At 38.2% G+C, this 12,241-nt stretch overlaps 1 protein-coding gene across 11 annotated transcripts in view; it reads right to left on the bottom strand.

The window, feature by feature from the left end:
* LOC309629924 (phospholipid scramblase 4-like) overlaps positions 1–12,241 on the bottom strand; it is a 69,257-nt gene that overhangs the window by 29,505 nt on the left and 27,511 nt on the right. For 3 of the 11 annotated variants that reach the window (XR_014245290.1, XR_014245291.1, XM_082394528.1), the window contains exon 5: positions 5,735–11,829. The exons of 4 other annotated variants lie outside the window; for them this stretch is intronic. Coding sequence is in view for 3 of the 7 variants with exons in the window: in XM_082394528.1 (XP_082250654.1) it covers positions 11,806–11,829 (24 nt within the window). In the remaining 4 variants the exon portion in view is untranslated. Of the gene's footprint in view, positions 1–866; positions 2,157–5,734; positions 11,830–12,241 lie in introns of those variants that run through there. 4 more of the 11 variants (XR_014245288.1, XM_082394529.1, XR_014245289.1 and 1 more) reach the window with 2 other exon arrangements.

Genomic DNA, 12,241 nt, shown 5'->3' with positions numbered 1-12,241 from the left:
TCTCGGAGACCTCTGGGACAACATGAAACACACCAACATTCAAATTATAGGGGACCCAGAAGAAGAAGAGAAAAAGAAAGGGTCTGAGAAAATATTTGAAGAGATTATAGTGGAAAACTTCCCTAAGATGGAAAAGGAAATAGTCACCCAAGTCTAGGAAGACCAGAGAGTCCCATATAGGAAAAACCCTAGGAGAAACACACACCAAGACACATGTTAATCAAACTAACAAAAATTAAATTCAAGGAAAAATATTAAAGCAGCAAGGGGAAAACAAAAAATAACATACAAAGGAATCCCCATAAGGTTATCAGCTGATTTTTCAGCAGAAATTCTGCAGGCCAGAAAGGAGTGGCAGGATATACTTAAAGCGATGAAAGAGAAAAACCTACAACCAAGATTACTCTACCCAGCAAGGACCTCATTCACATTTGATGGAGAAATCAAAAGCTTTTCAGATAAGCAAAGCTAAGACAATTCAGCACCACCAAACCAGCTTTACAACAAATGCTAAAGAAACTTCTCTAGGCAGGAAACACAAGAGAAGAAAAAGGATCATAAAAAGAAATCCAAAACAATTAAGAAAATGGTAATAGGAACATACATATCGATAATAACCTTGAATGGAAATAGATTAAATGCCCCAAACAAAAGACACAGACTGGCTGAATGGATACAAAAACAAGACCCATATATATGCTGTCTACAAGAGACCCAGTTCAGACCTAGGGACACATACGGAGTGGAAGTGAAGGGATGGAAAAAGATATTCCATGCAAATGGAAATCAAAACAAACCTGGAGTAGCAATTCTCATATCAGATAAAATAGACTTTAAAATAAAGACTGTCACAAGAGATAAAGGAAGAATGTTACATAATGATCAAGGGATCAATCCAAGAAGAAGATACAACAATTATAAATATTTATGCACCCAACAGAAGAGCACCTCAAAACATAAGACAACTGCTAACAGCTATAAAAGAGGAAATCGACAGTAACACAATAATAGTGGGGGACTTTAACACCTCACTTACTCCAATGGACAGATCATCCAAACAGAAAATAAAGAAGGAAACACAAGCTTTAAATGACACAATAGACCAGACAGATTTAACTGATATCTATAGAACATTCCACCCGAAAGTAGCAGAATACATTTTCTTCTCAAGTGCACAAGGAACATTCTCCAGGATAGATCACATCTTGGGTCACAAATCAAGCCTCGGAAAATATAAGAATATTGACATCATATCAAGTATCTTTTGTGACCACAACTCTATGAGATTGGAAATCAATTACAGGAAAAAAAACTGTAAAACCCACAAATACATGGAGCCTCAGCAGTGCGCTACTAAACAACCAAGAGATCACTGAAGAAATCAAAGGAGAAATTAAAAAATACACAGAAACAAATAACAATGAAAATACAACAACCCAAACCTATGGGACACAACAAAAGCAGTTCTAAGAGAGAAGATTAGAGCAATTCAATCTCACCTCAAGAAACAAGAAAAATCTCAAATAAACAATCTAACCCTATACCTAGAGGGACTAGAGAAGAAGAACAAAGAAAACCCAAAGTCAGTAGAAGGAAAGAAATCATAAAGATCAGAGCAGAAATAAATAAAACAGAAACAAAGAAAACAATAGCAAAGAACAATAAAACTAAAAGCTGGTTCTTTGAGAAGATAAACAAAATTGATAAACCATTAGCCAGACTCATCAAGAAAAAAAGGGAGAGGACGCAAATCAATAAAATTAGAAATGAAAATAAGAAATCACAACTGACACTGCAGAAATACAAACAGAGACTACAACAACTATAATACAAACACTGCAGAAATACAAACAGAGACAAACAACTATATGCCAATAAAATGGACAACCACAAAGAAATGGACAAATTCTTGAAAAGATACAATTTTCCAAGCCTGAACCAGGAAGAATTAGAAAATATAAACAGACCTATCAACCTATGAAATTGAAACTGTAATTAAAAATTTTCCAGCAAACAAAAGTCCAGGACCAGATGGTTTCAGAGGCGAATTCTATTAAACATTTAGAGAAGAGCTAACATCGATCCTTCTCAAATTCTTCCAAAAAATTGCAGAGGGATGAACACTTCCAAATTCATTCTATGAGGCCACCATCACCCTGATACAAAAAGAAGAAAAAGATATCATAAAGAAAGAAAATTATAGACCAATATCACTGATGGACATAGATGCAATCCTGAACAAAATACTAGCAAACAGAATCCAACAACATACTAAAAGGATCATACATCATGATCAAGTGGGATTTACCCCAGGGATGCAAGGATTCTTCAATTTACACAAATCAATCAATGTGATACACCATATTAACAAATTAAGGAGTAAAAACCATATGATCATCTCAGTAGATGCAGAAGAAGCTTTTGATAAAATTCAGCACCGATTTACGATAAAAACTCTCTAGAATATGGGCATAGAGGGAAATTAACTCAACAAAATAAAGGCCATATATGACAAGCCCACAGCAAACATCATACTCAAAGTTGAAAAACTGAAATCATTTCCACTCAGATAAGGAGCAAGACAAGGATGTCCACTCTCGCCACTATTAATCAACATAATTTTGGAAGTCTTAGCCATGCAATCAGAGAAGAAAAAGAAATAAAAGGAATACAAATTGGAAAAGAAGTAGTAAAACTGTCACTGTTTGCAGATGACATAATACTATATATAGAAAATCCTAAAGATGCCACCAGAAAACTACTAGAATTAATCAATGAATTTGGTAAGGTTTCAGGATACAAAATTAATGGACAGAAATCTCTTGTGTTCCTATACAGTAACAACAAAAAATCAGAAAGGGAAATTGAGGAAACAATCCCATTTACCATCGCAACAAAAAGAATAAAATACCTAGGAATAAACCTACCTAAGGAGGTGAAAGACTTGTACTCAGAAAACTATAAAACACTGATGAAAGAAATCAAAGATGACATAAAAAGATGGAGAAATATACCATGTTCTTGGATTGGAAGAATAAATATTGTGAAAATGACTATACTACCCAAAGCAACCTACAGATTCAGTGCAATCCTGATCAAATTACCAATGGCATTCTTCACAGAATTAGAACAAAAAATTTCACAATTTTTATGGAAATGGAAAAGACCCCGAATAGTCAAAGCAGTCTTGAGGGGAAAAAACGGAGCTGGAGGAATCAGACTCCCTGACTTCAAACTACACTACAAGGCTACAGTAATCAAGACACTATGGTACTGGCACAAAAACAGAAATATAGATCAATGGTACAGGATAGAAAGCCCAGGATAAACCCACGCACATATGGTCACCTAATTTAGGACAAAGGAGGCAAGAACATACAATGGAAAAAAGACAGCCTCGTCAATAAGTGGTGCTGGGAAAACTGGACAGCTACATGTAAAAGGAGGAAATGAGAACATTCCCTAACACCATACACAAAAATAAACTCCAAAAGGATTAAAGACCTAAATGTAAGACCAGATACTATAAAACTCTTAGAGGAAAACATAGGAAAAACACTCTTTGACATAAACCACAGCAAGATCTTTTTTGACCCCCCTCCTAGAGTAATGGGAATAAAACCAAAAATAAACAAATGGGGCCCATTTAAACTTAAAAGCTTTTGCACAACAAAGGAAACCATAAACAAAATGAAAAGACAATCCTCAGAATGGGAGAAAATATGTGCAGATGAAACAACAGACAAAGGATTAATCTCCAAAATATGCAACCAGTTCACGAAGCTCAATATCAAAAAGCAAAAAACCCAATTAAAAAATGGGCAGAAGACCTAAATAGACATTTCACCAAAGAAGACATACAGATGGCCAACAAACACATGAAAAGACGTTCAACATCACTAATTATTAGAGAAATGCAAATCAAGATCACAATGAGGTATCACCTCACAACAGTCAGAATGGCCATCATCAAAAAATCTAGAGAACTACAATCCTGCAGCCTGTGGAACAAAAAACACATTCACAAAGATAGACAAGATGAAAAGGCAGAGGGCTATGTACCAGAGGAAGGAACAAGATAAAACCCCAGAAAAACAACTACATGAAGTGGAGATAGGCAACCTTCTAGAAAAAGAATTCAGAATAATGATAGTGAAGATGATCCAGGACCTCGGAAAAAGAATGGAGGCAAAGATCGAGAAGATGCAAGAAATGTTTAACAAAGACCTAGAAGAATTAAAGAACAAACAAACAGAGATGAACAATACAATAATTGAAATGAAAACTACACTAGAAGGAATCAATAGCAGAATAACTGAGGCAGAAGAACGGATAAGTGACCTGGAAGACAGAATGGTGGAATTCACTGCTGTGGAAGAGAATAAAGAAAAAGCCTAAGAGACCTCTGGGACAACATTAAACACAACAACATTTGCATTATAGGGGTTCCAGAAGGAGAAGAGAGAGAGAAAGGACCCGAGAAAATATTTGAAGAGATTATAGTTGAAAACTTCCCTAACATGGGAAAGGAAATAGCCACCCAAGTCCAGGAAGCACAGTGAGTCCCATACAGGATAAACCCAAGGAGAAGCACGCCGAGACACATAGTAATCAAATTGGCAAAAACTAAAGACAAAGAAAAATTATTGAAAGCAGCAAGGGAAAAATGACAAATTACAAGGGAACTCCTATAAGGTTAACAGCTGATTTCTCAGTAGAAACTCTACAAGCCAGAAGGCAGTGGCATGATATACTTAAAGTGATGAAAGGGAAGAACCTACAACCAAGATTACTCTACCCGGCAAGGATCTCATTCAGATTCGATGGAGAAATCAAAAGCTTTACAGACAAGCAAAACCTAAAAGAAATCAGCACCACCAAACCAGCTCTACAACAAATGCTAAAGGAACTTCTCTAAGTGGGAAACACAAGAGAAGAAAAGGACCTACAAAAACAAACCCAAGACAATTAAGAAAATGGTAATAGGAACATACATATCGATAATTACCTTAAATGTAAATGGATTAAATGCTCCAACCAAAAGACACAGAGTGGCTGAATGGATACAAAAACAAGACCCGTATATATGCTGTCTAAAAGAGACCCACTTCAGACCTAGGGACACATACAGACTGAAAGTGAGGGGATGGAAACAGATATTCCATGCAAATGGAAATCAAAAGAAAGCTGGAGCAGCAATTCTCATATCAGACAAAATAGACTTTAAAACAAAGACTATTACAAGAGACAAAGAAGGACACTACATGATGATCAAGGGATCAATCCAAGAAGAAGATATAACAATTATAAATATATATGCACCTAACATAGGAGCACCTCAATACATAAAGCAACTGCTAACAGCTATAAAAGAGGAAATCGACAGTAACACAATAATAGTGAGGGACTTTAACACCTCATTTACTCCAATGGACAGATCCTCCAAACAGAAAATAAAGAAGGAAACACAAGCTTTAAATGACACAATAGACCACACAGATTTAATTGATATTTATAGGACATTCCATCCAAACACAGCAGATTACACTTTCTTCTCAAATGCGCATGGATCTTTCTCCAGGATAGATCACATCTTGGGTCACAAATCAAGCCTTGGTAAATTCAAGTATATTGAAATCCTATCAAGTATCTTTTCTGACCACAATGCTATGAGACTAGATATCAATTACAGGAAAAAATCTGTAAAAAATACAAACACATGGCGGCTAAACAATACGTTACTAAATAACCAAGAGATCACTGAAAAAATCAAAGAGGAAATCAAAAAGTACCTAGAAACAAATGACAATGAAAACACGACAACCCAAAACCTATGGGATGCAGCAAAAGCGGTTCTAAGATGGAAGTTTATAGCTATACAAGCCTACCTAAAGAAACAAGAAAAATCTCAGGTAAACTATCTAACCTTACACCTAAAGCAACTAGAGAAAGAAGAACAAACAAAACCCAAATTTAGCAGAAGGAAAGAAAAAATAAAGATCAGAGCAGAAATAAATGAAATAGAAACAAAGAAAACAATAGCAAAGATCAATAAAACTAAAAGCCGGTTCTTTGGGAAGATAAACAAAATTGATAAGCCATTAGCCCGACTCATCAAGAAAAAGAGGGAGAGGACTCAAATCAATAAAATCAGAAATGAAAAAGGAGAAGTTACAACAGACACCGCAGAAATACAAAGCATCCTAAGAGACTACTACAAGCAACTCTATGCCAATAAAATGGACAACCTGGAAGAAATGGACCAATTCTTAGAAAGGTATAACCTTCCAAGACTGAACCAGGAAGAAACAGAAAATATGAACAGACCAATCACAAGTAATGAAATTGAAACTGTGATTAAAAATCTTCCAACAAACAAAAGTCCAGGACCAGATGGCTTCACAGGTGAATTCTATCAAACATTTAGAGAAGAGCTAACACCCATCCTTCTCAAACTCTTCCAAAAAATTGCAGAGGAAGGAACACTCCCAAACTCATTCTATGAGGCCACCATCACCCTGATACCAAAACCAGACAAAGATACTACAAAAAAAGAAAATTACAGACCAATATCACTCATGAATATAGATGCAAAAATCCTCAACAAAACACTAGCAAACAGGATCCAACAACACATTAAAAGGATCATACACCATGATCAAGTGGGATTTATCCCAGGGATGCAAGGATTCTTCAATATACGCAAATCAATCAATGTGATACACCATATTAACAAATTGAAGAATAAAAACCATATGATCATCTCAATAGATGCAGAAAAAGCTTTTGACAAAATTCAACACCCATTTATGATAAAAACTCTCCAGAAAGTGGGCATAGAGGGAACCTACCTCAACATAATAAAGGCCATATACGACAAACCCACAGCAACCATCATTCTCAATGGGGAAAAACTGAAAGCATTTCCTCTAAGATCAGGAACAAGACAAGGATGTCCACTCTCACCACTATTAATTCAACATAGTTTTGGAAGTCCTAGCCATGGCAATCAGAGAAGAAAAAGAAATAAAAGGAATACAAATTGGAAAAGAAGAAGTAAAACTGTCACTGTTTGCAGATGACATGATACTATACATAGAGAATCCTAAAAATGCCACCAGAAAACTACTAGATCTAGTCAATGAATTTGGTAAAGTTGCAGGATACAAAATTAATGCACAGAAATCTCTTGCATTCCTATACACTAATGATGAAAAATCTGAAAGAGAAATTATGGAAACACTCCCATTATTTTTTAATACCCTTTCAGCCCCTCTCTCTTTGTCTTTTCTGACAATACAAAGGTTGGGTTCTTTGTTACTTTCCCACAGATTCTTGAAGTCCTGTTCATTTTCTTTTTTTCAGTCTATTTTTTTCTTTTTGTTCAGATTAGGTCAATTATATCAGGTTCACTGATTCTATACTCTGTCATCTAGTGAGTTTAAAAGAATTTTTTAATGTATTTTTCAGCTCTATCCTTTCCATTTGGTTCCTTTAAGTAACTTCTATCTCTATGCTGAGATCTTCTATTTTTCCATCTGTTTCAGAGAATTTGTAATTGCTTGTAAAAGGCATTTTTATGATGGCTGCTTTAAAATCTTTGTCAGATCATCCAATATCTGACTCATCTTGGTGTTGGTGTCAGCTAATTTTCTATTCTCATTCATGTTAATTTTCCATCCTCTGTATAATGGGTGAATATTTTTTTTACTGTATCCTGGGCATTTTGGCTATTTTTTAAGGAAGCCCTGGGTCCTATTAATATTTTGTTTTAGCATCAGTCCTCTGTTTATCTTTGGCCTAATTCTGTGAGCTGTGGTTCCAATGACAATCTAATTTTCAAAGTCTATGCAGTGCTATTTTGCTGTCTGCTGCTTCTCTTAGCTTGTAACCTGAGGCTGCCACTGGTCTCAGCTAATGCAATTTGAGGGAGATGAAGGAGCTTCCCTAGGCTGAGTGATCTCACACCTCTAAGGTGCATGGGACAAAGAACATTTCCTAGATTGTGTATTTATCTTGGCATGATGCCGTCTGCCAGTGCTGCCAGCAGAATGGTGTTTCTGGGCTGGGGAGAAGTCTTGTGCCCTGTGGGGGAGAAGAGAACCTCAAGGGCCATGTACTTGTGGTGGGATCCCCCTAGCTAGCGTCCCCTACTATGTGGTGTCTCTGGGAAAGTGAGCTGAGTCTCAGCCCTGGCAGGGAGAAGGGCACTTCCTCTGGCTATTTAAAGTCAGTAAGGCTTTCCAATCTGTCCCTTTGTTGGTTCAGCCAGTTTTGCCTAGTGATGTAGGCAGGACTCCTGATCAGCCAGGGAGAGGAATTAGTCTATCTGTGCCAGCTTAAGGAGCTTGCAGTCGGTGTGCAAGATTGTCCGAGGACTAGAGAGTATGATCAGTGCTCAGGGTGAATCCAGGTTTTGAAGGGTCAAAGCAGGTAGGATTTTGCAAGCCTTCCTTAAGAAAAACAGTACAAAATTAGGTATGAAAGTGAGTACTGCTTAAGACTTATAAAAGAAATACACATTTAACAAATTTAAAATTTAAGAAAATTGATAAATACCACAAAGACCTCAAATCCAGAAAAATAAAATATTTTTATTAATTAAAAAAAATCACAAATCCAATTGCAACTGTTTATGAGACAGCACTATAGAAAATGGTAAAGCAAGCTCAAATGATTGCAATTTGACTTTGCTGATTGTATTTTCTGTTGCTCTGTAATTAATTACCACAAACTTAGCAGCTTAAAACAACATACATTTACTATCTCACAATTTCTGTAAGGAGTCTAGGCACAGTTTAGCTGGGTCCTCTGCTCAGGGTCTCACAAGGTATCAATTAAGATGTTATCTAGGCTGAATTATCATCTGGACCCATGAGTGGCTGAATCTGATCCCAAGCTCTTTCAGTTTGTTGACATAACTCACTTCTTTGCTGCTGTGTGACTGAAATGTCTGTTTTATTGCTGGCTGTCAGCTGAAGGCCATCTGCAGTTCCTTGCCACCTGGACCTTTCCCTGGGCTCACAAACAAACTGGCAGCTTTCTTCCTCGAGCCAGCAATAGAGAAAAGTCTCTCTCTAGTCAGCTAAGAGTGACATCTTATGACTTTTTTCATATAACTAACCTAATCAAGGAAGAGATATCCCATCTCATTTTCATATTCTATTATTTTAGAAGCAAGTCATAGGCCCTGCCTACGTTCAAGCTGCGATAAGTGCTGTCGTAAATGGATGTAATTTCAATGTGCAAGAAATTATTCAGTAGGAAAAAACTGTTAAAGGCAGAGATCAAGATGGTGGAGTAGAAGGATGTGGAGCTCACCTCCCTTTACTAACACATCATGTTTGTACATGTGGAACAATTCTCACAAAAAACCAACTGAAAACTGGCAGAAGACCTCTTACACAATCAAAGCTGCAAGAAAGAGCCCCATGTAACTGGGCAAGATGGAAAAAAAAAAAAAAAAAGGCATTGGGATGGGACTGGTGCTCCTGGGAGGGAGCTGTGAAACAGGAAAGTTTCCCTTGCCCTGGGAACCCCCTTTGCTGGCTGGGAGGTTCACTAGGACAGACAGAGAGTTGAAGGGGCATGGTATCTGCCTGCCTAGCAATCAGGGCAGAGAGAGAGACAGGAGCTGATGGCTTTCACACCCCTGCCCTTCCCAGCCCGAAATGTGCGCCAGGTGGGGCTGCTAGTACGTGCAGTGCCTAGGCACTGAAACTAGGGCTTCAGTGGATGGACCCTGGTAGAGGACTAAGTCTAGCTGCACACAGACAGCCTGAAGGGCCTGGTGTGTGGTCTGGGCTGCCAAAGTGCATGCAGGGCGGGGTGCGGGTATGCCATAGGAGTTCCAATATTAGCATGTGCAGGGCAGGGTGTGGGTATGCCATGGGAGCCCCATTGTCAGCACGCCATGGTGGGGTGTGGCTCCAGAGGCTGCAAGCTTTGTGAGCTTGAGGGCAGGGGCAGAGTGATTATTAACTCTCCCACAGCAGGGGTGTGTCCAGGGGGCAGGCCCAGCAGCAGCAGAGTTTGTTAGCCTGCACATCAGGTGGTGGGTGGCATCACAGAATAGCATGTCCCTGGAGGACAGCCCCTGGGGAGGAGTATGGAGTGGTTCCTTTCCCAGCAGGAGCATTCCATTCCCACCTATATCACACTGCATCTTGGAGCTGGATCTGGGGCGGACAGGCCCTACGAGAGGCCTACCACAGAGGCAGGTCAGGTTCTAGGCAGCGGTACAACCACTTTGATTCCTGCAGCCACAGCACTCCTGCCCCCTGCACCAGCCTAACACTAGGTCTGGGATGAACACAGTGGAGAAAGGGATGTGACCTTGGGCTACTTCTGAGAAAAACCAAGGACACCAGCACAGGTGGCACATAGGTTCACTGTGACCACATAGGCCTCACTTGCTTCAGCACTCACCTCTTTAGGCACAGAGCACACACTAAGAGCAACAGAGTTTTATTGAACCCAAATCTCAGGGCTTCTACTCCAACAACTGGGGAGCAGACCTGCCCCTGACAGGGTTGTGACAGCCACAGATCAAAGAGGAGGCCCCACCCAACTTCCAGTGCAGGCTCTGATCACTACAAAACCAAACACACCCCCTGTCAAGGCAATAATAGCCAGCACACTCTGAGGAAAGTTGTGGCAGGCATCCATACCCAAAACAGCCCTGGCACCAAAAATAATGGACTCACACGGTCTACACAGTGACTCTCCCACATAAAAACAGCCCTTCATGACCACAGTATATAACTGTTTCTCCTAAATACACAGAGGCAGAGAAACTTGAGTAAAATGAAAAAGCAGAGGAACTACTCCCAATTAAAGGAACAAGAGAAATCCCCTCAAAGAACAAACAATGAAACAGATCTCTCCAGTCTACTAGACCCCATTCAAAAAGGAGGTAATAAAAATGTTAAAGGAATTAAGAAAGATTATCAATAGAAATGCAGATCACTGTAAAAAGGAAGTAGAAACTATAAAGAGGAACCAATCAAAATTAGACAACTCAATTGCCAAAATAAAAACCAAGCTAAAAGCAATGAGTAGCAGACTAAATAATGCAGAAGAACAAATAAGGGATGTGGAAGATAGAATAATGGAAATCATCCAACCAGAACATCAGACAGAAAGTCAAAACATTCTCTGACATAAATGGTAGCAATACTTTCTTAGATCAGTCTCCCAATGCAAAATAAATAAAAGCAAAAATAAACAAATGGGACCTAATCAAACTTAAAATCTTTTGCACCGCAAAGGAAACCATCAACAAAATGAAAAGACAACCTATAGAATGGTGGAAACTATTTGCATATGATGCAACTGACAAGGGGTTAATATCCAAAATATACAGACAGCTCATACAACTCAATAAAACAACAACAAAAAACTCCATCAAAAAACAGGCAGAAGACCTAAACTGACATTTCTCCACAGAAGACATACAGATGGCCAGTGGAATATTACTCAGCCATAAAAAAGAATGAAATATGGCCACTTGCAGCAACATGGATGGACCTGGAAATTATCATACTGAGTGAAGTAAGTCAGACAGAGACAAATATTTTATGATATCATTTATATGTGAAGTCTAAGGAATAATATAAGGGAATATATTTACAAAACAGAAACAGACTCACAGACCTAGAAAACAAACTTATTTTTACCTAAGAGGAAGGGAAGGTGGGGAGGAATAAATTAGGAATATGGGATTAACAGATACACAACTCTATATAAAATAGCTAAGCAACAAGGACTTACTGTGTAACACAGGGAACAATATCCAATATCTTGTTATAACCTATATTGGAAAATAATCTGAAAAAAATATATATATATAACTGAATCACTTTGTTGTACATCTGAAACTAACACAATATTGTAAATCAACTATATTTCATTTAAAAAGCACTTATTCAGTAAAGTTATATAATTATCTAAGTTAATGGTAAGATAAGATTAAGTATAAGATAATTGTATGCACCATGTAACTCTGTATCCTTCCTGATTCCTGCTTGATACTGGGGGGTTTTGCGTTGCCTCCCAAAGTCACCGGCAGATAATCTGCGTCCTCTGGCCTGGTTCAATCAATCACTATGAACAGAGTGGAGGCTGGGGTGGAGTGGTTAACAGATCCAAGTGTCAGTTTCTTAGTTCTCATTTAAGCACTAGTAGAAAAAAAAATTTTTTTTTTGATGTATTAGCAAGTCTGTGATGTACTTTCACTGGC

This window comes from Balaenoptera borealis (assembly GCF_965194805.1).
Source record: "Balaenoptera borealis genome assembly, chromosome: 5".
NCBI classification, from domain to species: domain Eukaryota; kingdom Metazoa; phylum Chordata; class Mammalia; order Artiodactyla; family Balaenopteridae; genus Balaenoptera; species Balaenoptera borealis.
Note: the sequence above shows the minus strand (reverse complement) of the source record. Positions and strands in the feature narration are given on the sequence as shown.